Source organism: Pholcus phalangioides, unplaced genomic scaffold, assembly GCF_987345545.1.
Source record: "Pholcus phalangioides strain wild (caught in Gottingen) unplaced genomic scaffold, Ppha-v1.0 ptg000004l_1, whole genome shotgun sequence".
In the NCBI taxonomy this organism is placed as follows: domain Eukaryota; kingdom Metazoa; phylum Arthropoda; class Arachnida; order Araneae; family Pholcidae; genus Pholcus; species Pholcus phalangioides.
This window is the reverse complement of record NW_028301597.1, coordinates 5,226,964-5,254,110: the sequence shown is the minus strand read 5'-3', so window position 1 is coordinate 5,254,110 and position 27,147 is coordinate 5,226,964. Positions and strand designations below refer to the sequence as shown.

General features: G+C 32.8%; 1 protein-coding gene across 1 annotated transcript in view; it reads right to left on the bottom strand.

The window, feature by feature from the left end:
• The window catches only part of LOC149086485 (uncharacterized), a 112,809-nt gene that overhangs the window by 37,378 nt on the left and 48,284 nt on the right, over positions 1–27,147 (bottom strand). Inside the window, exons 7-29 of the mRNA XM_089255922.1 lie at positions 26,845–26,975; positions 26,430–26,640; positions 25,985–26,127; positions 24,850–25,054; positions 24,323–24,492; positions 21,654–21,825; positions 20,735–20,914; positions 17,462–17,827; positions 16,674–16,850; positions 15,822–15,929; positions 15,155–15,249; positions 14,669–14,890; positions 13,980–14,142; positions 13,677–13,868; positions 12,945–13,124; positions 10,494–10,718; positions 10,114–10,305; positions 9,812–9,952; positions 6,428–6,528; positions 5,980–6,180; positions 4,167–4,368; positions 3,434–3,685; positions 686–1,144 (exon numbers count right to left, since the gene is read on the bottom strand). Of these exons, the coding sequence (XP_089112048.1) occupies positions 686–1,144; positions 3,434–3,685; positions 4,167–4,368; positions 5,980–6,180; positions 6,428–6,528; positions 9,812–9,952; positions 10,114–10,305; positions 10,494–10,718; positions 12,945–13,124; positions 13,677–13,868; positions 13,980–14,142; positions 14,669–14,890; positions 15,155–15,249; positions 15,822–15,929; positions 16,674–16,850; positions 17,462–17,827; positions 20,735–20,914; positions 21,654–21,825; positions 24,323–24,492; positions 24,850–25,054; positions 25,985–26,127; positions 26,430–26,640; positions 26,845–26,975 (4,488 nt within the window). The remainder of the gene's footprint in view (positions 1–685; positions 1,145–3,433; positions 3,686–4,166; positions 4,369–5,979; positions 6,181–6,427; positions 6,529–9,811; positions 9,953–10,113; positions 10,306–10,493; positions 10,719–12,944; positions 13,125–13,676; positions 13,869–13,979; positions 14,143–14,668; positions 14,891–15,154; positions 15,250–15,821; positions 15,930–16,673; positions 16,851–17,461; positions 17,828–20,734; positions 20,915–21,653; positions 21,826–24,322; positions 24,493–24,849; positions 25,055–25,984; positions 26,128–26,429; positions 26,641–26,844; positions 26,976–27,147) is intronic.

Sequence of the window (27,147 nt, the reverse complement as noted above, 5' to 3'; positions counted from 1 at the left end):
TACTTATCACATTCACTTTTGTATTTTTCCACATGCTGTAGCAATTCAACTTTTATGAGGTAGTCATCCAATATTTTGTTTCTTTGCTTCAACCAGTTGATGATATCCTGTTTCTTCCAAGACGAATTCCGGTTTTTTTTCCACATGAACACTGTGGTATGGAGCGTTGTTCATCATGATGACACTATTTGGATAAAGTTTGGGCAGTATGCTCTCAAACCAGGTCTCGAAAACTTCACCATTAATGTCCTTGTGCTAATCTCTGGACTTTTTGGACTCGAATAACAGTAGGCCGCCTTCGATGAAACCACTATCGCTTCCAATGTGGGCTATGACTAGCCTTCTATCTTTCCCAACAGGGGGCTTTCAACCCTGTCGATAAACCCTCCAGATACAGCATGGAACTTAAAACAATGTTAAAATAAGCATTTATGGCAGGAAAGATTCACAAAAGGCATTTTTACAAAAAAATGTTTGAAAATAAGCAAAAAAAAGACATTTATGGCATTTTTCCTGAATCTCTGGGCTTTTCTTATAATGTAGAATAATGTTCACACAAAATTAACAAAAATGATAGAACATGCATGCACAAATGAATTTAGTCACTAAGCAATGAAAGGACTTAAATACATTATGTAAGGTGAGTCAAAACTTTTGTTAAAAAAAAAAGAGAGAAATTACTCACCTTCAGAAACACAATCTGGAACGATGCTACTTGGAGCCCATGGCTGACCACTCACACAGGTGAATGTTTTGGCTGGTTGTTCATCTGGAAACCTGAAGCCGACATTGCAAGTTGCAAGACATCGAAACCCATTACGTTCTTCATTTGGCAAGCAGTTCACAATTCCATTTGCTGGTGATGGTAGAGACCACTTCACACAAGCAGAAGCCTGAACTGCTACTTGGAAGTGACAAAGAGCCTGGTTATCATGAATGTCAGTTGCAATGACTGTTACATTTCTATAACCCCAAAGTGGTATGAGAGCAGTGTCTGGAATAAGAGTGATGCTAACTGGACCTGAAGAATCTGTTGCATTGATCAAACGTCTGGTGTCATTGAAATTAACTTGATAGCTTTCCTGTTCTTCGACAAGCTCTACAACATATGACTGCGGGCAACTTAAATATGGTGGAGTGTAATCTGTAAAACATTTGGAAGAATTGAGGAAATTATAATACAGTAGATGCGCGGTTGATATAACGACGCCCCTTCGTCCTGTTGAAAACAGACTTTATATTGGGAGGGTCATTATATCGAAAGTAAAACATATATGATAGTCTGTCTAAAAAAACATTTGGGACTTATCCTATTGGTGTTTGTAATGGAATGGTTGCTATAACATATGGGGTCATTATAACGAGTGTCAACTGTATAATAATTTCAAACAAAATACAGTGATACCTCGGTTTTTATCGATAATCCATTCAAAAACCAATGAAAATCAAGGCAATTATTTCTGTATGAATCAATGTAAATCCAATTAATTTGTTCTAGACACTCCAAAGTAATACCAAAAACACGATTTATAGAGAATAAATATAGTGTTTAATGCTAAAAACAATAAGAAATTAATATAAAAGACTAATGTAAAGAATAAATGAACATTTAATTTACATTTTTACACCTTTCTAAAAACTCTTTTAGGCTTATGGTAGACGACGAGAAGGAGGGGGGGGGGTGGGGAGGTGCAGATATCATTGTTTGAAAGAAAGAATCCCTTCCATAAGGACCTTAGGTATCAAGGCACTATCTAGGGTCACTTTCTGGGGCACTATCTGAGTTCACTTGAATTTGGACACAAATTTTTCGACCCCAGACTTGTCCGAACTCACACCTGTGCCATGCCTAGTAACACAATGTATGCCAGTGCCTTTTTTGAACCAGCCTGTGCTGGCCTTAAAATCAGTAAGTACACTAGCACACGTCCGAGGCATTTTCTTAATGAGATTGGTGTACAACTGTCTGGCCTTTTCACATATGATGGCTTCTGAAACAATCACCATCTAACTGTTTTTGATTGATCCACATTAATAATAACTGTTTGACATCTTCAATTGCTTGCAATCTCTGTTTCCTTAGCATATTCACGTCTTTCACTACATTATCCTTCTTTATTGCTTCCTTTTTTGCCAGAGTGGAACCTATCGTGGATGGCGACATCCCATACATGCTGCCGATCACAGCAATCTTAATGCCACTCACATTTTTCAATGATTTCCTTCTTCAACTGGATCGTGTTGTTGGCCTTCTTCTTCGAAGGGCTGCTGACTCTGGAAACTTTCTTTGGTTAAACAGAATTGTTTGGCTAGACGCAAAAAGTGATGCTACACAACAAGAAACATTGCCATGCTGAGCAAGAGAACAAAAATTAGCAGCAAGGTCAAGTGAGCCCATCGACAAAATCTGAGCAACCGATGAAAACTGAGACAAACTTATTGCAGAAAAAATTGATGAAAACCGAAACCAACGATAACCAACAAAAACCGAGGTATTACTGTAATATATTAATATATAATAAGTAGTAGGCAAAGGTATTAGTTATAGTACTATTACAACGTGAGAAAAACATGTAATGACATTTTCTCTCTGGGTCGTATTTAAAGCATTACTCCTATGCCTGGTGGGCAAAAGAAAGCGAAGTCTGGGAAAAATTAAATTTTTTTCAGAAACCATTTATAATTTCAAAACTAAACATAAAATTTTATTTTTTTGTAAAATAAACATAACTATAATGTTTAATCTCAACTCTTATTTAAAGACGCAATAAAAAATTAAGCCCTTTTTCTCTTTCTTTCCTCTTCCCTTCTGACATCATCGGGAAATGCAAATGCCCAATAACAATTGGGGATATGGCATGCTAGGACATGTAGAACATTATATTAAATAAAAGTCATATTATAAGGCCTGTTTCATAATATATTCATTCATAAGCACTTTACTTATGTTCTATATGCAAAAAGACAAATACTCAACTTGCCTTTTGACAGTAGTTGCAAGAAAAAAAATTAACAAATTTTCAACAAAAAAAAACATAATATGTTTGGTACCACCCAGTGGTGGACTGTAAGTTGAAAATAAAAATATTGCACCAAAAATTGCTGATATAGAACTTGTTACTTTTAACCATTTTGTTATTTTATCGATGTGATCTTGGCTTATAATGATATTTATGCACAATAATGATATTTGAAAAAAAAATTATAATTAATATTAAAATATACAAAAAAAAATACTTTCCACCACAAACATATAACTCTTATTTAAACATGAAAATCTCTAGGAAAATTATTTTAATAATTATCAACATATAACAACGTGATTGAAGCTGAAGTGGGTGGCTGCCTCAAAAAAAAATCAAATTATTTTAGAAATCAAATACTAGAAAGTAGCGGCATGAAAAATTTCAGCCAGGATATCAGTTTTGCTTACCTGGTATTGAGATATTGACAATACATACAGCAAAATTTCCATCAGCATCATATGCAACGTATTCAACTGTTGTATCTTCTACAACAACAGAGGGAACGGTGAAACCAGGAGGTCTAATCTCAAAACGAGAAACAAATCCTGAATTATCTATAGCGACTGGTGTTGTGAAATTTACTGGGTACAGACCAGCTATTGATTTCATCACAACCACTGGATGGGTAGGGCAGTTAATGAACTGAGGTGGCTCCTTATCTGAATGAAAGACATGAAAGAAAATTATCAAATATGATTGAACACATAAAGTGAATCAACATTTTCATTAATCAATTATTTTTTATTTATTTATTTATTTTATTTTATTTACTTATTTGTTTTATTTTATTTATTTATTTATTTTATTTATTTTATTTATTTATTTATTTTATTTATTTATTTATTTTATTTATTTATTTATTTTATTTATTTATTTATTTTATTTATTTATTTATTTATTTTTTGAGGATTACTTTTTCTTTCATATCAGAAAATGTACACATCTAAATGAGCAAAACATTTAGTAAAAATTATTAATTGAAATGGATAGCCTTCCATTATTACATGACAAATGCCAATGAGTATTTACATCTATTTACTTTCAGTGAGAAAAAAAAAAGAAGAGGAATAACAAAATGAAATTCGCATACTGAATCTAAAATGTAAGAAAACATACAAAGTTGTATGAAAATAATATTACCTATGCAGACAGGAAAACCAGCATTGTAGCCCAAAAGAACTTTTTCCTTTGGTTCTTCACATCCTAACAATTCAAATTTCAAACAAGGATTTCTGTTATATGACACAATACCAAGAATGACAAATCTTGCACGAACACTGAGAGGAAGTGGTATGATGGAAAGCTCTCCAAAGTTATTTTCTTTGCTTGTCAAGTTAAAATTCTACAAATAGAAAAGCATGACAAATTTAAGAAAAACATAATTATGAGAAATATCAAAATAAAAAGCTGTATGACAACTTTTTCATACCAAGTTTCATCTAGTCGTGCTTCTTATTTAGCATTGTTGTTGAAAAGTAATAGTAAAGTATTAATTGCAGATGTCAATAGCATTATTCAAGTATATCTATAGAAAATTTCAAATACATAGAAACATTTTTAGCTTAGCCTCTTCCACAAATTTTCTCCATAAGCTTTCTGTAACAAGCATAAAAAACTATAAATGTCAGACTGCTTTATTTGCACTAGAACGATGGGAATTTTGAACTACCCAGAACAATGGATGTGATGTCCTTTTAACCGAAATAGGAAAATATCAACATAAATTTTATTTTTCACCAAAATTTCTTAAAACAGCATCTATTCATTTTCTTTGACTTATTTTTGCAATAAACTCTTGCTTGTGTACTGATTTTTTGGAATTTTTGACAAAAGTCTTTGTTATGGCAAAGACTTATCCCATGTTTTGTTACAAAAAAAAAGATTTGACTATGATTTTTTGAGCTCTTGTAATTTATGGCTTCACTTTTACTTGGCAATCCACTAACAAGATTTAAAGTATAATATGCTTGAGAACTTTGACAAGAGATTTCACGTGCGGAATGAAACAACCGCGAGTAGCAGCCAAATCCTGAGGAATGTAAAATACATACATGAGACAGCTTTTCAATGCTAATTGCATTGTGTATTGAATGAATTCTTTTGTTGAAAACATCATGAGTAGAGTAATAAAATTTCATAATTTTTGGCAGCAATTTCATTTGCCTGCGATTTCAATTTTGTGTGTGCATGACACTCATAATTTTCTTTGATTACAACAGTAGAATTATTTTTTGCTCAGTTTAAAGCATGATATATGGTAAAATAATGGCTCCCTCACATCATCCAGTAGGGCCCCTAGGCTGGGCTCTTTGATAGGGCCTTTGGGGAGGCGCCCCCTCTGTAGTGAATTTATAGTGTGAAGAAACAAAAAACTGATAGAATTTGGTTCCAGCCATGATAAAATCATGAAAACTGAAGATTCCTTTTGTCATGCAACATCATACCTGTGAATGCAATGCAGTAAAAGTGCAAAGATCCATAGAAATGGCAAATGAATTGAATAACGTAAGATGGTGTGCTTCTTCAAAAGTGTACCTTTGAATGGTAAAAAATTGATACTGGAGAAAAGCAAACATCATGATAGAACACTTATTTGTCTTCAATATTAACATTCACATAAGAAGACTGTCTATTTCAGCATGGATAACTGAGGAACCTAGAACATTTATATTTTAGGAATTCTAGAGCCTTAAGAAAATGAGAAAAGTCATGAAATTTCAACAATCTGAAATAAATAGTTTGAGTGTAATCTCATGTCAAAGTAGCAAAATTCTCACCTAGCTGGACCTTTTGCCTGTTGTGGCCTTGTATTTGTATTTGTAGCTTTGCAGCCAAAATGACTGCTTCCATTGTTCTAGGGGAATTATGCTGTATATTTTGCTTTAAGGGCATTTTTTTTTTAAATTTTAAAGAGTTAAACATGTCACTTATTATTTGAAAGAGAAGTCATTACCGGAAAATACACAACAAAATTTTCAGCTTCGTGGACTTTGTAGAAGAAACGAATTTCTGTTGGTCGGCCCACAACATCATTTGTTGTTACACCCTTTACCAGAATAGAAGTAATAATGAATGTTTGACCCAGATCCACAGTCACATATGTGAATGGTTCAGTTTTACCGCACCAACCAGTAGCACTGTTCAGCCTAATATTCTGAAAAAAAAAACAACCAATTTTTAAAGTTTTAAACCAAGTGAGACTATTAATTTAAAATGATGGGATTTCATTTAGTGCAAACTGTTGGAGTTGATATGCAATAAATCAAAACCCGACATGTAATTATAAAGAATTTTCAACTAAAATTTACACTATTTCAGGAAAGGAGAAAAAACCTCAAAATATTTGAACTTTGAATTTGAATTCAACTGACCGAAATTGGAGAGAATGAATCATTACTCACTTTTGCCTCATAATTTATTCTCTGTGATGTAGCATTTATTGCAGAGTCTGGAATAGCACCAGAAGCAAGTCCAATTGGTCTTATGACTTGACATTCTGCATCTAATATATTAAAATATAAAAAAGAGATTAATATTGAATTTTGTTTTTAGCTTTATATTAAAAGTCAGTAAATCCTCCATGATATTATTAATGAGTAGAGCCCGGAAATTCAGGCAAAATGCCATAAATGCCTTTTTTTGCTTATTTTCAAATTTTTTGGTAAAAATGCCTTTTTTTGAAATTTTTGTGCCATAAATGCCTATTTTAATATAGTTTTAAGTTTATTAGTGAATTTCAGAGGCCATAATCTGTAAAACAGATATTTTGAGCATTGAGAACTTCAAAAGAATTGCTCTTTTAGAAATTTTCTAACTCTCAGTATTTGTTATCATCAGAAAGCACCCCCTCCCTTAAAGTTTTATTCAGATGCAAACAAATGATTTGAAAGATTGGTGTTATCATGCATTAACTTTGCTTTGACCGGATGGCATTAGAATATGAATGAATTTGTTTCACATGAACGCGCAGCCCGTGTTAGAAAAGCAGAGGAAAATCAGAAGTTTTTGTTTCTTCACATGCTTCACATAATATGTCTCGCTCAGGCATTGGACTGTGTTGTATGTATATAGTGGACCGATGATTGTTGTAAGAGATCACAAATTGATGTTATGGCACATACAAGGCGGGGTAGGAGCAGACAAGGCTCTGGGGCCCCATGTTTTGATATTGTTTTTTTTTTTTTGCACCATAAATGCACTGCAAACAGCCATGACTATTTATAAAACATATATATTCAGTTTTAGATAACATTTTACGTTTACAAACATAACGTTTTAGATAACATAACACCAGAGTCACCCTCAGGAGTGTGTGACAGATGCGGCCACACAGGGTCCCACGCTTGAAGGAGTCATATGTGGTAATACATAAGAAGTTAACATTTTCTTACAAAAATACAATAAGATGGCCATGTTTCAACTATAGAAATGATAATGATTATTTCAAATAATACAACAAATAAACCAGAATTATTTGCAATTCGAGGGAGTCCCACAGATCATTTTCTCTACCGGCTTCACGTCTGGTAATGGTTTTCTTGGAATTGGCTTAATCCTAAGGGTCTACTAACATTTTATTTTGGGCATGAAATCGATCTAACTTGGTTAATAATGCAGTTATTATAAACTATAACTAAAACAATAGACAGATTAAGTGGAACCAGTTTTTTAAGCTAGTTTTTGGCCCTTAATATCTTTGTATTTTTAGTTATTTTTCCTTCCTTCCAAAAATAATAAATGCCTTCTTTTAGTGCCTTCTTGCCTATCTATTTCAACCATTTTTAGTGCCTAAACTTCATGGCTCTATTAATGAGAGTGAATTCAAATAAAATGAAAATATAATTCAAATTTCAAGTTACTTATTACTTTTTAGTGTTTCAACAAGTTATCTGGTAAATTGATTTGGGACATGAAATTCATTAAATAAATTGAACAGTAAAGAAAAGAAGCACAATATGATGCCAATGGAGAAGATTTTTATTAGAGGAGGTACTAGTTTTCTCATATGCAAATGAAATTATGTGTAAATTGAATTTTTTTTAAGGGTTACAGAGATGACTTTGATTTTTCAGTGTGAAATTTCATGTGAATTTCATAAAAAATTCATGTTAGAAGCAAAAAATAATTTAACTTGACAGCAAGTATTCTACTAGTGAGCTCATTTTAGAGCATAAAAACTGTAAAGAGCAACTACTGTACTTTGTTAACCCTTAACTGGCATTGTGAAAACTTTGTGCGTAACTGGAATCATGGGGTCATTTTGACCCCAGCAAGTATTAATGCATTTTGAAAATCAACAAAAAGAGTCTTCATAAAAGCAATGGGTTTTTTACATGACTTCATTCATCTGTGAATTGATTAACTAAATATTTTTTCAAATTTCTTTAGTAATTTTCTTTTATTAAAACACATAAAAAAAAATGGAGGGATACATGACTTTTAAAAAAATATTTTAAATCATTTATTAAATTTTTTCAACACAAATTTCATGATTAAAAAATAAACAGATATGATTGAAATGTACTTAAAAAATAAAATTTACAAATTAAAATAATATTTTCTATATTTTTACACAAGCACCAAAATTAATCTTATTCTAAGTCGGTAACACAGTATGTGCAAACAACACTATGACATACTGATCACACAGATCAGTATGTCATAGTGTACATACAATCCACTAACAACACTATCCTGCTGCTCACCTCAGATATCTGATGTTTCACGACTAATTGGAAACTGTTATCAAGAGAACTGGTGCTCACGCCATTTCAATCTGAACACTCACGCCATTTCAATCTGAACACTCACACCATTTCAATCTGAACACTCACGCCATTTCAATCTGAACACTCACGCCATTTCAATCTGAACACTCACGCTATCAGACAAAAAAAACTTACGCAAGTGGTGTGGTGGGGTCATTTTGACCCAACAGAAACTTTGATCAATGATACAGAGGGAAGAAAAAGTAGAATAACATCATAAGTTTGTCCAACACATGCAAACAACTAACTTGAAAGGTACTGAAAATAAGATTATCTCTCCAGATCCATTTCTTTCTCAAGGGGTGGCAAGATGAAGAATGTGTGGGGTCATTTTGACCCCATTACGCCAGTCACTGGTTAAACAATTTTTATGAATGTATTATTTCTGTAGAGATGTGGAAAAAGTGAAAGAGATCTACTTTATTTTGAATTGAAAAGTTGGCTTCAAGATACAAGTTTTTATGATATGAGTGATATTTATGATATTCAGAAATGTAGATTAGACTCACAACTCTAGGTACATTTACATAACTGAGTCATCAACCATAATTAAATTTTTAATATCATTTCCCATCAAGTATTTTACACAAAGACTTGATATAAATGGTTTGAATATAAGAATTTTCACTAATCATCAACAACAGAAAAGTTTCACCTGATTCTGTCTTCAAAAGAAACATAGCATAATGCATTAAGAGATAGTATTTTTTCGGCCCGAAATATACTGAGAAACTGAATTTTCTGGATGTTATGCTGAAACTAATATTTTTAAAGAAAAGTGATTTGTATCCTTCGAGAATCGAACCTGGGTCCCCTTGCATACTGGGCAAGTGTGCTAACCAATACACTAGAGACACACTTTTCAATTCCTTATAACAAGCATTAGTAGCGTGAAGCACTGAGTGGAGACAGCAGTCGGTAATGACAGTAATATTTGTCATTACAATTTAAAAATCTATTCTGATTTTTAAATTGTATCAGCGATATGTCTCAGTATAACATAATGCATTTTCTTACTTTTGTCACACCGGATAGGATCAGTTGTAAGAGGCTCATAACCCGATCGAGAACAAGAGAACTGAACTTCAGCCCCTTGTTCATAAGTTACAGCTATTTGCTTGCCATCTGGTGGTCTACCAGGGTCATCACAAACAGGGCCTGAATATAGAAGGGAAAAGAAAAATCTTCATTAGACTGTCATTACCAGTTGCTTAAAAGTAAAATTGAATTTATAAAACATATAATATAAATTTATTTCTCCTCTCTGAACTATGTACAGAAAAATAAAAATAAATAAAAATATACAAGAAGAAAACTACCTTCACATCGAAGATCTCCAAAATCCCAAGTACCATCTTCCAAACACCTTATAACGTTATCATTTCTAGATGTTTTGCCAGCCAAAGTGAAAGTCTCTTCACAACCAAAGAAAAAGCTAGCTTTATATCTTGTGTCAGCATAATAACCATAAGTAGAGCCTACTGTCTCTGGTGGTGAACCACAATCCGTTCCTATAAAGCATAAGAATTTGTAAGATTAAACATCAACAAAGAAATAAAAAAATAGATAAAATATCTGCTATATGAAATAAATGACAGGATAGTTAATATAACTAAATTATAGTGAGAAAATTACATAAATGAGCATTTATGCAGAATATTCTTGATCAGTAATTTCTTAATACTGTCATGAAACTTACTAGGACAGGATGGTGGTGCCCCTGAAAGCCAATGGTGAGACTTGCCTTCTTGAGGATCATAAACACATTGGCGAAAGCCTGAAGATGCAGTGGGTCTCAAAGGTCTTCCCACTTCATGGCATGAAACTGTCACATTGTTGAAAAAGGGGATATGTCTTCCTTCTACATCAGAGTTGAATATTAGCCCTTCAGACGGATTATCTACAAGTCGCTCACACTGCGCATCTATTATCAAATATATAGCATGGTGAAAACTCTCATAGAAATATAAAATGATTATGTTTGTTTTTTAAATTAATTGTACCGAGAAGGGTAAAGCAAACATTTTGACACAATGTATCTTTTGTAACACTATATTTCATAATTTTTTTACACATATATTCTGTGGTATGGATATGTCTAGATTTTGTTCTTTTCTTCAGCAACTGTTGTATCTGTAACATGATCCACGTTACCAACATAAATGTTTTGAAGAAGTGCTCTTTAAAGGTATATATTTTCTAAAATAATTCTTAAAGTAATGCTAAAATGTATTAAAAAATTACCCTTTATTTATCTGATCTTCTGTAATCGGCCATGATAATAGCATGTTTGGAGATTGCGGCAGATTGATCAGTGTTTCTGGTCGAAAATATTTTCTCATATAGCAATGATTTTTGGTGATGTCATTTTATTTCACTTTGAGATGGAAAGTTTCGGGGGTTTAGCTGTGCCTAGAAAACTGTCCATGATCTGAAGTATAAGTATTAATTACAATCAGAGTCATGCACTGCTTCTACTACCATCATCATTCTACACTCAAGACTTGAGTCTAACGTAACATTCAACCTTCAGTCGTTAAAGTTTTAAAGCTAAAATGGAATAGTTTATATAGTCTGTGCATTTATTACCATGGATCCGGTTGAATATCATTCAATGAATTAGTATTATATTCGAGATCCTTGTGTAGGTCCAGTCTCGCCATACTTACAATGAATCACAGAGTTGTCTCATTGCTGTTCGCATCACTCGACAGACTTGGACTATTTTCAACTGGGAAGAGGCAGACCACCTGACTTGATTTTTGGTGATGTCATTTTATTTCACTTTGAGATGGAAAGTTTCGGGGGTTTAGCTGTGCCTAGAAAACTGTCCATGATCTGAAGTATAAGTATTAATTACAATCAGAGTCATGCGCTGCTTCTACTACCATCATCATTCTACACTCAAGACTTGAGTCTAACGTAACAGTCTGTCAGCTGATTGTTGTACTCTGATATCTTGGAGGTGTTTTTCAAAGCAAGGGATAGTCCAATGAATCTACTGCAAACTGATGATTTGTGTTGTGTAGTTATGAAATCGCTCTGGATACTTGAACTCGATCTGATTTAGTTGAATGTGTGTCTGAAATCTGAGATAGACAGAGATTCCATGTTGGTGAGATTGTTCATTGTTATTTTTTGTGGGCAATGATTGAGCTGTTTTGCGATGATCATTGAATTTATGTTCAAAATGTAAATGAAAGGGAAATTTAATTGTTAATAATAAATAGTTTTTGATGGAATGTATTGTTTTTTGTTTTCAATTTGTTGTCTGTGGATCATAAAAAGAATCCAGGAATGCAATAATCATTTGTTGCAAATCAGTATCAACGTTACTTTCAACAGTACTACTACTACTACTTTACTTGCAGCTCATAGACATTCCACTGCAGAATTTCTAACAAATTGGTACATGTTGGAATGCGTTCTGTGAGTATGTATATGCATGGTCTTAATGTACTTATGTTCTCAGAGTTGTGCTTGTTTTGTGTTCTTGCTGGTGTTTCCATCTGGCTTCCATATTTCTAAGTAAAAATGGTAAATGCTTGAATTTGCATGTTATGTAAGTATTATGTTGAAGGTCTGCCTATTCTCTGTGGACAGACTTTTTCAAATGGGAGACTGACTTACAACTGCAGTTGCTTTCAGATACGCCACAAGGAAAATCACTCTTATCAAAGCTCCACAAAGTGTATTGAAAAATGTATCATGTTCATCAGTACTGCATTTGTTTGTAAATAACCATTAAAGTAACATGCTTTATGCCACAACAACTTATTGCCATGAAGTTTTCAATGAGCCTTTGTCTCTGATAAAACTCATCACTGAATTTAGTATTTGATGCAAAAGATCAACTCATGATTAGCAATCTTAGAAAAATAATTCTTAGAAAAAGATGATTTTTAGATAACTGATTCTTAGGAAAAGAATGAATTCTAGTTGGAATGGGTTAGTCATGAAAACAAACTGCCAAATAATCAAAATTTGTTTTCACAATTGATGATTTAGACGAGTCATAAAATAATTAATTAATAATTAAGGACCAAAAATATTTTGGTTGTGTGTAGGATATGTATTACTTATTGAACAATTGTATAATTAAAACAGTGCTGATTATAACAAAATGTTGTTAACTCTATTCACAACTCACATTCACAAGTTGGTTCAGTGCCATTCCATGCTCCATTACTTGTGCAAATAAGGGTAGGATTTCCTACCATCACAAATGCGAAGTCACAATGAAAATGAACGACATCCCCATAATGAAATGATTGCTTTGTGGACAATATAATCCCATTCTCTGGAGGAGTAAGAGCAGGACACATCTTGGCTGCAAAGAACAAAATTAACATCAATAAAAATAATCAATAAATTAGCACCTGAAAGTAAGTAATGAAGTTGCCAAATTAATGCTCTCTGGGGGGGAGAGTAAGATTTTTTCATAGAAAAAAATAACAATTCTCATCCTCCCCCCCCCCCTTCCTCCTATGCCAGTATAAAATTACTCATTTGATAAATTTCTTTCACATTACACTGGAGGCTGCTTAAAATGCAAATAAAAAATTAATTTCATTATTTTATAGATAATCAATGCCATTTAATACAAGGATACAATGCAGGATTACAACTAATATAAGCTTAAGAGTCAAAATATTCAAGAGTTCTTCACAATCTGTGACTCAAATTTTCCGGCATGCAGCTAATGCAGGGGAATGTGGTATACAAAAATTGTGTGAAAAAAATTCATCGGGAAGTTAATTAAGCATTCAAAGCATTGATATACATGTCAGATATTTTACACATAGCATGTAAACACATATCAAGTTTGAAGCAAAGCATGTGATTTATGTTTTTAATATGAGAAAGCATAGTAGATACTTACGGACACAAGACTTGTTAATTTTATAAATGTCATCGTCTTTCATACCAGTTTCACTACCAGGGATATAAAAGTCTGCTGTGCCATTGGCTACATATAAATCAAAACCCACATTGCACAGACAGTTGAAGCTTCCTGGACCATTTATACATCGTTGGTCACAGCCACCATTTTTCTTCAAGCATTCATTAATATCTATGAAAATTTTAAAAATAATAATAATAAATAAAATATGTTTTATGAGCCTGCTTTTATCATTCTAAAAAGGGAAAATGAGAAGATACCAAGAACATTTATACAACTCACCAACACAGTCTTGTCTTGAACAGCCCATTAGTTCTAAACGCATACAGGGTGACAATGCATATTCCATTATTACAACTCTAATATAACGAGTTTCCAAGGGTTGTTGAAGGTGTACAACAGATGCACCTGTTCTCCCATCAGGATTTGGACGAAATTGTATAGGCTGTAATATTGAAACAGAAAAAAAATTAAACATTCTTTTTGAATTTAAAAAGGTTCTATTGGGTTTCCCCCATTCAATGAAGAAAAACATAGAAATAGGCTCCTTATAAGATAATTTATTAAAAAATAAGACAAGTTAAGGAAGAATTGAGAAAATGTGTAACAGCTAAATAAGTGTATCTTAAACTGGAGAAAAATGAGAGAGCTTGATCATCTCTGAACAGCCAATAAGATCACAGTTACTATGCTCTTGCCACTACTGAAGATAGCAGCCCCCCCCCCTCCAACAAACATACATTCACACACAAACCCCACATATATGGACAGAACGTCTGGAATCTTTAGTCTAAAACTATCCTCTCATTGTCATGATACTTAAGATATTTTAAATTTAACCCTCCATATATTCTCTCTCATTGAGTGGCAAAAAAGAAAAAAACAAAGCTGTGAGTAGGCATTGCAGCAATAATTACAGACATAAGTAAAAAAAAAACAATTTTTATAAATAAATAATAATAATTACTTACTCTGCCAGAGCTATCACTATATACTCTAAAAACATCAGTCAAATCATCAGTATAATGAAGCCTCAAGCTGATTGGCAAAGCTTGAGCTCCATCAGCCCTCATAACAGACTGAATGCGAAGTGATCGGACAACAGTTGGTGCCCGTAAATCAATTTGAACCCAATTATGACCAGGTCTGGGAATATTTCCACACCATCCTCCAGAACTATCCAGTCTGACCATCTAAAAATAAACAAAAATGATATCCAAAAATAATTTTATCAAACTAAAAAAAAATTAAGAAAACTTATTTAACTGATTTATCAAAACTTCTGTGTGAAGCTTGTTTATTTAAATTAAAAAATTGCATAATAGCATTGCTGTCAGAGACTGCCTGAAATGTGCGCAACATGTGTTATAGCACATATAAAATTCGACAAGAGCCACAAAAAATTACATGAGTGAAAAAAACTCATAAAAATATAACAATTGAAAATAAGGACAAACATTTTTATGGTATCCTGCTTCAGTTCCTGAAACTTTGATGCTTGTGTCAGGTATAACTCCAGAACTAAGGCCAAGATCTCCAACAGGACGACAATCTGTGCATAATAACATAGTTACAAATTAACAGCCAAATCAATATGTTTTTTATTTCAAAGCAGGTAATAAATTAAATTCACTTAATTTTGAAATATTTCCTTTTGTTCTATTTTCAAATGACCTGGTTCAAATTTTGAAAATTCCCTTTATTTTCTTACTTCCTCTTATATTTATTTGATAATGCACATTATTGATGGAAGGTGACCTTCATTAAAATGATATATTAATTGCTGGATTTGCAAAATTTGTTTTTTGTTATCAAATATTTAACATAATTTGTTTTGTTATATATATATATATATATATTTATTTATTTATTTATTTTATTTTTTGTGAATATTTTATAAATCTACATTGGTTAAAATCTACATTTCTTTAATGGTCAGTAAAACACAAAAAATCTTCACAGATCCTGGATGTTGATTAAAGGAGTCTTCATGAATTATAAATACTGGGATCCAATAAAGGCCCAACATTTGTGCAATAATATAAAATATCACAATGTTCTAGTATAAAATATACACACACCATACACTAAATATATACAGAGAATGTGGTGAATAATTCCTACCGAAATTTGGTTCAAAGCCCTCTTTGCATTTACAGAAAAATCCACCAGCAGTATTAGTACAAACCGTGGATGCTGCATCACAAGTGGAGGCTGAACATTCATTGATATCTGGAAGAATAATTTGAGCATCAAGAAATGTCACATTTTACAGCTTGTTACTTTTATAACTTAATAATAAGTAACACAATTTAAAGATAAATGAAACCATCAGAAAATTTAGTCAGGGAAGGTCAACATTTCACTAGACTAAAATTTAAAAGACAGGGTTTTTGTGTGTGTGTGTAATAAATTGAATAAATATTTCCACAAACAAATTGGATTAATTTTTTACATTCTGCTAATCATATAAGTTATAAGTCAGTGGTCTCAAACCTTAATGTGCCGATAGACATATGTGTAAATTTTTATGAAGGTGGTAAGTGCAGGCAATTTCATATTGTAATCAATTGAGTCTCCATGAAAAATAAGTAATGAGCTTCCCCTCTATATAAGGCCGACAAATTAATAACTTGATTCACCATTTTTTTAATGAACCGAGCATACGATAACATAGTAATTCTCATTCTTTTAGCTATTGTAAGTATTCTCCAAAGAAGTGATTCATTCTACAGTAGAATTTTTAGTCAAATATATTATGCTCCATATCCTCACAAGTTAGCTTGAAAAATCTGTTGCACAGAATGAAGTTTATACTAATCAAAGATGCTTTAATTTCACAAATTAATCCTTTAATCATGTTGTTGTTGCTATAAATGAATAATGAGTAAAAAGGTGGTTGACAGTTTATGATAATGGTTAAATTTACTATATTCAATGCTTTAACTAAACAAGCTATTAAATATGTTAGTTTACCAGCGCAAATTGGTGCTTGAGTAAAGTTTTGGTCTGGTCCACAAGTTATGACGGGGCTGCCTTCAAGTCGATAACCTCTATGGCATTGTACTTTGGCAATGTCACCAAAGAAAAATGTTTTCTGTGATTCCACAACAAATCCATTTTCTATGGTTGGTAAAAGGGGACACTGAGCTCCTGAAATAAAAAAAAAATCATATAATAAAGTAAAGACAAAAAGAAAACAGCCAAATTAATTTTTGCAATTATCTTTCTTTTTCATTGTGCAAACTTTGGAATTTGAATTGATTCAAATCTGATATTTTTGTCACTGAAATTAATTTTTTTTCTTGGAATTTTCATACTCAATTTGACAAAATTAATTCTAAGTACTTTAGCCAACTTTGGCTATAATTTGTTCCACTTTTTTTTTTAAATTTGTGTTCAGTAAAATTAGTTGGTGAGAACAACAGCCAACCTATGTTTAATACAATCTGTGTAAAATATTATTATTCAGCATTAACCCTGAAACTGTTCAAATGTACCATATTAATATAAATGGAACTATACCATTTCATAATGAGCAAGGGAAAAATCCCCTGCCCTTCCGTATCACAATGATTCATCTATTTCTTATGAGAGCAGTTTGAGGGTTAGACAAAAGATTATATAACTCGCATATCCTACAAAATTACAGGATATTTTTCCCTTCAAATGTTTATCAATTTAGAATTGAATGAAACACATAAATATATTTCACAAACATTAATCAAATCAAAATGTAATAATCCATAAAGATCTTCACATACTTTCACACTGTGGAGGGAATGCAGACCACTGACCATCACTCATGCACAGAATCACTGGTGCTCCAATCCTAAAATATCCTGGTTCACACTCGAAACGCACCACAGTGCCATAGTTACGTCCAGCTCCATTCAGTACAACTTGTGTAGCATGTGCAGTTTCGGGTAATGGAGTGCAAGATGATGCAAGACAGACTGGCAATTTCTCCCACTTTCCTTCCTCTGTACAATGAATAGTTTCTGTGGGCATTCCACTCGGGAAACCAAATCCAGCATAGCATTGATATGTGGCTGAACCTTTATATGTAACATTTGTAGATGCAACAGCAAAACCATTATCAATCTGAGGAACAGGGCCACAGTACCGTTCTTGGCAAAAAAAGACACAATAGGATTTTTTTAATGCTTATATTAAGGAAAAACCTCAGTATATAATTGATTCTTTTCCTATGAATTATCATCACATCAAAAGATTAAAAAAAAAGAAGCTTTTAATAAAGATAAAGTGTTAGTGATGTCCCAATTCTGACCCTATTAAACAACCCTAGACATCAACTTTTATGAGTGAAGACTGGGGCTTTTGATGTGCTGTCATGGCTATGACATGAGGGCTATGTTATTTTGCTTGACTCACAATTTGTATACAGAATCAACACAATTCATTCCAGCAACAAAGTCTTCAAATTTAAATAAAAATTGCATGTTGAAAATGGAGTTAAAAATGTTCTTATTTACTCATTGTTATTACTCATTACTTACTTATTTACTCAAAACTCAAAAAATTAAACTGGTTGTATAACTAAACAGATGGGTACAGTTTTTAAGACTTAACTTGAATATTCTGACTTGGTGCATCATCTGCTGCCCAGCACAACACAAAATGTTCTAAAGCAATTTCAATTTAATCAGAATTGGGCTCAGTGTTTTGTAGCTCTGTGAAAAACAATTTGTAGATCCTGTAACATATGTGTGTGTTAAAATATATGGTGCAAGAATCATATTTCTGATACATACATATAAATTATTGCAATTTTAAGCTAGGACTTCATTATTTAACATTTTATAAGTTATTTTTATGCAATCAATTACAAATGCATTTAAATTCCACATGCAATGCAAATTCACACATTTTTTGCAAATGCATAAATGTGTACAGGGTACATGTACAGTTAAGCAGTAATTGCAAATGCAATACATAGTCAATGCAAAATAGTGTTAATCACTTTCAATGATTAATAACATTTTGCAGCCAGGTGTGACTGCATTCTTTGGGTCTGTTTGAATCTGACCTGCATTTGATTGATATCAACAGCTGTAAAATGATTGTAGAGTATCCTCTGGCAAAAAATTTCATGCAACAAAATTTTCACAAACCACTTTGACATGTTTGATCTGTTACATTATCTTTGCTACATAGTAAACATCTTTTTCATTGCTGATGTTTTGGTTAAAGTTTTTTTTTTCGTATAATCCAAATGATATGCCTAAAAAATTTTCTTCCATCATCAATACTGAAATACAGTAGAACCTCTCTTATCTAGCTCTATGTAATCTGGACCCATCCTTACACTAACCATGAAAGTTTCTTATCATTTTTACTTGATGTTGCAAGTGATCTTTGTATGTTACTGTAGTATGTATGTTTCAGGCACAAAAATATTGGCATCTGCCACTTCCACTTCCGATATGGAAGACAGAGACTGTGTTTCTTGGACGCTAAACACTAAACATGATTTCTCAATTTCCTATCATAAATACAAGATAATCCAAAAGTCACGCAACCCGTTATAAAAAAATTAATTTCTCAAATTCTACTGATAGTAAATGAAAAGTTTTTTCATAGACAGCAGCACTATACTGTTCAGGATGGAAAAACGTTTTATTTTTTATTTTCCATGCTCACTGATACTCTCTGTGGATCTTTGTTGTATGATCAAGATATTTTTTTCCAGAAGCAAAGAATTTTTATGATTAAACAATATTTTTTAACTCATTCGTTTGAAGCCATTAAAAATGAATTTCTAAATGTTTATGTGCCTAATAAGACAACAATCTTCTGATTGGTGTCCCATTTTTGATAAACTGGAAATGTTGAAGACTGCAGGCAAAGTGGGCTTCCTCCTGTACTCAGCCAACATGGAATATGTGAATTAAAGGCACAAAACGGTGAAATGTTGTAGTATTCACAGAGCCCTAAAGAAATTGGAGTTTAGTGCCTGTCATGTTTGGGTCGTTCCAAAGTCTAAAGCTCTAGATCAAATTAAACATCAGAATTTGGTGCACCAAAAATCTGCATGCCTATCATGAAAAGACACTGCATTTAATCAAAATCAGTGTGTGGTGCTCAATTTCATGCCGTAGGAAATTGTATGTCTATTTTTTTAAGAAATGGGGGACGGGGAAACTGTACAAGGCTATATTATTTTGTATTTCCTTGCATTGTTGGATGAAATGAAAATTTTTTCTTTTTGCAACAGAATGGAGCAACCTGTCATACATACATCTGGATGAGACAATGGATTACTCCACACACTTTTCGATGATCACCTTATTTCAAAGGATTGTGGCCACCAAGATCACTGCACCTGTCATCCTCTGATTTTTTCTAGTGGGGACACCTGAAGACAAATGCACAAGAATAATCCCTATTTCATTGATTAACTAAAAAAAAAACATTCAATCGAAGATTGAAAAGGTGAGTGTCCTGAGAAAAGTTGCCAGAAACCTGGCAAAAATAATGAGAGCTTCCATTCATGCAAAAGGCTCACAATTTGAATATATGTCGTAACATTTTGAAATAAACTGTGTTTTTGTATCCACAAATGTTGCATTATTCAAACTATATAGTTTTATATTTATTTTTTGATAGCATTTTAAAAATGAATATTTTAAAATGGGTTGCGTGACTTTTGGATTATCCAGTACTTTAGAACTTATCAATAATTTCCGCCATGAACTGATTCATTAGAAAATCCTTCAGGAAATGTTTAGGAGGTGCAACAATTCAGCAGGTTATTTTGCTTGCTCAAATTCTACTTGAATCTCAAATGTTGTAGGCAGGATTGCTGTCTGTGAAGAGACTTTGTTAAATGGGGGATTGACTTGATTCATCAAATCTGGAAAACCACAGAAAATCAACTCCAGCAGACAACCAGTGTGCCGCATGCAAGAATCAAACCTGGGTTCTCGTGATGTCAATTTATCATGCTACCCATAGAAACACATAGAGCAAATGAATTATTACTGTGGATGGGTAAACAATGACAATATAGATACCTTGACACCGAGGAATGTGTGAAACGCTCCACTGTCCACTTTGTAGGCATTCAATTTCTATTTCTTTCACACCACTACTGAATTCTTGACCAAGAGGACACTTGTATTTTACTTTTGCACCAAATGTTTGTTCTCGGCTGGAAGCTACAGCTCCTTGACCAACTGCAATACGTGGGCAGTCTGAAATTTATAAAAATAAACAAATACTATTATAGGCATTTATGGAAATCTTTCACAGTTCAGGCCAATAAAATAATGGGCATCCATTCAAGTGAAATGCGAGAAAAGCCAACCAATGTAAGAGGTGAACATCACTGATTAAAAAACCTTGAAAATATTCTTCCCTACACATGACCTCTGCTTGTGGGAGATATTGTCTTTCTAAAAGCATTAAACAACCCCCCCCCACTTTTTTCTTCCTGCTGGAAGCATTTTATCGAGCATTGGATGTGTCTTCAAAATGGGTTTCCTTACCTTTTAGTGAGAGGAAATGCCTTTCCTCATGCACCTTAATAAATAGGAAAACAATGGTTCAGCTGTTTCCTGATAATTTCAAACACTACTTTTTTAAGTTCAAAGTTTTTAAAAGAGCCAATTATTTAAATTGTGGGGCTGTTTTGTATACTTGCAAAATTTCGAAAGATTGGTGGAAAGATTTGTATTGAGAACCCACACACAGAGAGAAAGGACTCTACATTTCCAAATATCTCTAAATTTTCCCAGGGTATGTTCACCCTGCATATGGATTAACAAGTGCAAGCTTTTTGTGAAGTTATGCAACTTCATTGGAACTGTTTTTTTTTAACATAGAAATTTGTAAAGAGGAAGTATCTGTCAATGCCTTAACCACAGGAGCGGGAAAAGGATTGTTTGGTATTTGAATGCATTTGTTTATAAAATAATAAAAAGACATCTCTACCTGCACTGAAAGTAGCTGACCAGCCTCGAGCAATGTTAACTGGGTTACTAGAAAATATGACTAGAAGATTGCCAGAACTTGCAGTAAGTGTAATCATTGGCCTAGTTAATCCACTGAATCCCATTCCGGGATGTAAAGGGGTACCATGTTCCTGACTTACTCCATCATAGACCTGCGAAAAAATTAAATGTATACAGTGGACTCACTTATAATGAACACTGATATTATGAATTTTTACATATAACAAAGTTTTTCCATGTTCCGTGAATTTCGTATTGCTTATCTATGCTATTTTGATTGCTTATAACTAGAGCCTGGAAGTTTAGGCACGAAAAATGAGAAAAATAGGTAGGCAAAAAAGCACTAAAAAAGGATATTTATAATTAATGGAAAAAAGGAAAAATAACTAAAAGCTAAAGCTATTAAGGGTCCAAAGATGGACTAAAAAATTGACTGCACTCACTCAATCTACTGTTTTAATAATATATTATAATAACTGCATTATCTACCAAATTAAATTTGTATAACCATACAAAGAAATAAGAGTTTGTGCCCCCCCCCCAAAAGATCAAATTACATCGAAACTTAATATGCAATTAGTAGATCTCAAATTTTTATGCCCTAAAGATGAAACGTTGTAGCTGATAGGTTAAAAAACCTGAATTTACTGATTAGCAACGACGTTTCATCTTTAGGGGCATAAAAAATCCGAGCCCTAGTAATTAGTTATCATATAAAAAATAATGCTCACTAAAATTAAAGAATATTTATACCAAAACGATAACGTTTACATATGGAACTATTTCAAAAATAATAATAATAATAATAATATATTTTCTCAAAATTTTCAAATGTTGAGCTTTATATTCAGTTGGTCTGTATAGATTTAAAAGATTGCTCCAGTTCCAGAGATGATTTTTGCATACCTACATTTATGATTAAAAGAATAAAATCAGAATAACATGGACTCCGGAGCTAGAACCCTGTCAGAGCTGATCCCACCCTGTTGGAGCCATGACGTCAACTGGTGGGCTCCTGGGACCGGTCAGTTATTATTTTAAAATGTTGTGCTATGCGTGAACAAGACATGTTATGCACAAAGAGCATATAAAGAAACTTTGTAGCCATTCACAACTTTCTCACAGACATAAGTTGCATTTGTCTGAAACAAAAACATTCATGCCTAATGCCATCTGGCCAAAGCACTAGTGAATATTTTCAATTAGTCTCATAATTAATTCTGTTTGTGTAAACAAGAACTCTTACAATCTTGATGCAATTTTGACAATACATGTTAGATTCTACCTGAAAAAAAAATATGTATGTGAAACAGAGATAAAAAGGCTATGGCTATAAAATGGGTTGGGGGGAGGGTTTCTGATAAGAATTGGTGCGAAGGGTTGAAGATTTTAGAAAGAGCAATATACTTTGAAGTTCTGAATACTAAATAAATTTAAGTTGTGCAGAGTATGACCTCTGTAATTCACGAATAAACATAAAAAAATGTCTAAACAGGCATTTATGGCAGGAAAAATTCAAAAAAGGCATTTTTACCAAAAAAGTTTGAAAACAGGTAAAAAAACATTTATGGCATTTTGCCTGAACTTCCGAGCACTTAAGAACACATATTTCAGCAAAGTATGCCAATAACAAATTTTTGACCATTTTCATATGTGGAATTGTCACAAATTTATTTGTAATCTTATCTAAATCTTTTTATCAGTAAATTTACCTGTGTGCAACTGATAATGTCTCCTTTCTTTCCTTGGAAGACCATCTAGTAAGCTGTTTTGAGTATTGTAAAATCCTATTTTGCTTCACTTTTTCCTATTTTTCTCTACAAATTTTTTTTTTGTAGAAACCTCATTAGGAAAAAAAGGATTGAGGTTATTTATTCCCAAGAGAATCTATCCTGCAAACCACCTTTAGTGCAAATTTGTTATTCTCAAGCAAAATTTGAAAGGTGGTTGTGGTAGTTTCATCGTTTGCAAATAAATTTTGAGAATTCAAAACACTACTGATTGCAGCTATACAATTGGTTGAAAGTCAAAAATGTGGGTAAAAAAAACTGAGGTATCAAAAAAAAAAAAAATTGGATTAAATTGTGTGTGTGTGCGTGCGTGCACTTTTAGTAAGAGAACAGACTTCACATTTTGCATGCTTATTTGGCAAAAAATGATTTACTCAAAACGCTCAGTCCACAAATGTACCGGGGGGCAATGATTAACATCCCCAGCGCGACCCAACCCGCAAGGGTGAAAGACTTATATCCCTGGAAGGACAGAGCCTGGGCCGTGACTGGTTTGTCGGGGGGCAATGATTGACACACACACACACATATTTTTGTTGATGTATTCAATTGTACTTGAGATTTTAACTAATTTTTTAATTTTTATTAAAAAAATACTTTATTTTAATCTGTTCGTTTTAAGAATGTTCAGATTACTGAAAAATACATAACTTGCACATAAAATGTTTTATTTTGTTTAAACACATCTTTTTTCAAGTTGGTATGGGTATAACAAATAGTTTTGCTGTTTTTCCGACTTCGTTATTCAATCATATTCAGCAATTCTGTGATTTTAGGTTCGATTGTATTTATATACATCCACTGCTACAGTTGCTCTCATTGCTCAATTTGGCAAACATTCATGTATATGATGATTTACCTGAATTAAATCATCTGAGGCAACATTGAAGTCTGTAAATTTCAGTGAAACTGGTCCTCCTCCAGGTAAACTGACTCTGTAAGAACATAATTGGTTTTTTGGGTAGTTCATTATCCCATAGCCAGGAGATGACAAATTGCCAGCCAAAGCTATTTCCTCAACTTCACATCCTGTGAAAAAAAAAGTAAGTCCATGATAAAAATGAAAAATTTGAAATTTCAAATATTTCATAATTCACAACTAATCCTTCTTTGATTGCTTTTTATTCACAATCCAATCAATAAATAAAATACATCATTAGACAGAATACATAGCATAGGCCTACATTTGGCTGAATTTTTGGAAAGAAAAGCAGTTATAATATGAGGTTTAATTCCTTTATAATGATGATTTTCCAGCAAACATAGCTTGATGAGCTAATCTGAAATTTATGAAATGATAAATCAATTTTCAGATGTATCAATGCAAAACATCGTTTGATGACCTCAATGATAAGAAAAACAAAGTAAATGTATGACGTATCTTACCAGCTCTGAATCGAATCGCAAACCCTCTACGACTGTCTCCAAAACTTGAATGAAAATAGACATAGACTCTGTTTGCAGTAGACACAACAAATTTTGAATTTTCAAGCGGGCTTCCAGTCATCATAGCCAAAAGAGGATCAGAAGGACTAGGTCCATCTCTGATGTGAATGAAATCCTTCTCGGGTTCCAAATCTATATCTAGAATCTGAAAATAAATTTATGTTTAATCAGATCAATGAATTTGTACGAGAGAAAAAGCTCTGGCACAGGAAAAAAAATCATATATGGGGTGAAAGTTTCACAAAAATATAGACTTTTGGGAGGAAATCAAGAGAATTGAATGTGATCAAAATGTGAATTGAAGAAGGATCCCACCTACTGACATTGAACCCACAAGGTAAAGAGGTGAGGGCTGGGTGGGAAAATGTTTTATTGAGAAGTGTGCTCTACAAAATCTCTGAGCCGGTCATTGCTGAAATAAGAGGCTTTTAAGGAGATGAAATATCGTGCAAATACTGCTGAAAGGGTTCAAATAGTTTAAGAAAACAGGGCTGAATAATGCACCAATAAAAGATTGAAAAGTGAAAACTTTTGCTGAAAAACTAGACCACAATGGCTTTGGTTATACGGATGGCTGGCTATCATGATAGAAAGAGCGGAATAATATAGCATGTGCAAAAAATTTCAAAAATATAAAATTGCATTGTTCCCTTTGTTGAATCTTCAATCAATGTTTAACCAAAAATTCTAGAAAAATTTCATAGTGAAGAAAATATTTTTAATGCTTATGAATCAGCTCTGTGCCCTTATAGAACTTTGTTGGAATGTTTAAACTTAATAATAGATATTATTAGCGCTTTATTTAAAATCTTCAATTCAAAGTAATTTAATTCATGTAGCATTGAATAAATATGATTTCAATGAATACATGATAAAAACACTAAATGTGCGTGGAAGGTAAAAGTAAGGAGAACATAGTTCTTTTGTTAAATTTAATCATTGAAACAGACTCAAATTCCAAAAACCAAACATCAAAGAAAACCAGTTTCCATTAAGCGGAATCCACTATACTAGAAAATTAGACTTTTTTTGATTATGTACTTGCACAACTCAAAGAGAGACATAAATCTCTCACCTCTAAGCTCAAAACTTTTCCCGGTGGAGCAGTTAGAACATATAAACACTCAAGACCTCCTGGGTATGGTTGGGGATACATAGCAGAGGTAAATACTTGTGCTGTTGGCTGAGCAAATAATTCTCCTCCACATCTTATAGGTTCTGGAAAAAGATATTTTCATTCTTAATGCAAATCCCTAAAAAATTATGATGAATACATATTTAAAAACATTAAAACAAAGACACGCACAGCCACGAATGCTGTCAACAAATCCACAAAATCTTCTGTGGCAGGATTAACATTAATATAATTAGAGAAATTCTGAAACGGAAAAGAATTTTATTACAAGCTATGAAACCACACTTTCATGAATTGGTTTTTCAGTCAACTTTTTGTGAAGGCTTTCTGATACAAAATTCTGGTAAAATAACTTTCAACAATTCATCATTGGATAGTAACTCACCAGTTTTCCAGCTAGCTCTGAATCCTTTCTTTTCCACAGATGCATCCGAGCGGAATTTTACTATCATGAGGTTTGAAGCTGTGGTGTATGTCATGGCTGACAGATCCTGACTTCCAGATAATGTTACCAATGATACACTTTTTTCTTCTGTTCTTCCACCCACTTGAATTTGAACAGTATCAAAATTTGACTCTGTATCAAAATCTGAAAACTGATAAAATATTTTCACTTTCCAGATTGAACATTCCATTGATTGAAGCTGTACAGGTACATATTTCTGAATATTTGTGATGAACAATAAATTTGTCATTTTTATCAATTATAACTGGAGAAACTCTGAAACAGATGTGGTATGGTAATTGTTTTTTCCTTTTTAATGAAAGGAGTAACTTCAAAATGAATTTCTTTTGCTTACTTGCAAAACAATACCTGTACCAATCGGACCCTCCAAAGTCCATTTGCACTTGGAATTTGAATAATATCTGTTGGGGTAGTTGGGCGTTTGAATGGCATCTCCAGAGCTTTGCAAGTGGAAATGACAAGAGGCTGAAAATAATACAGCACAAGAATTACAATAAAACAAATTTCTTTTTTTTTGCTATTCAACTAAATGTTATGCTGTGATATGTCATTAAAAGATATTTTTATCGTAAAAATATATTTTATATTCATACATTTGTTCATCAGTCTACTAGATTAATTTATTCCTAAAAGATTT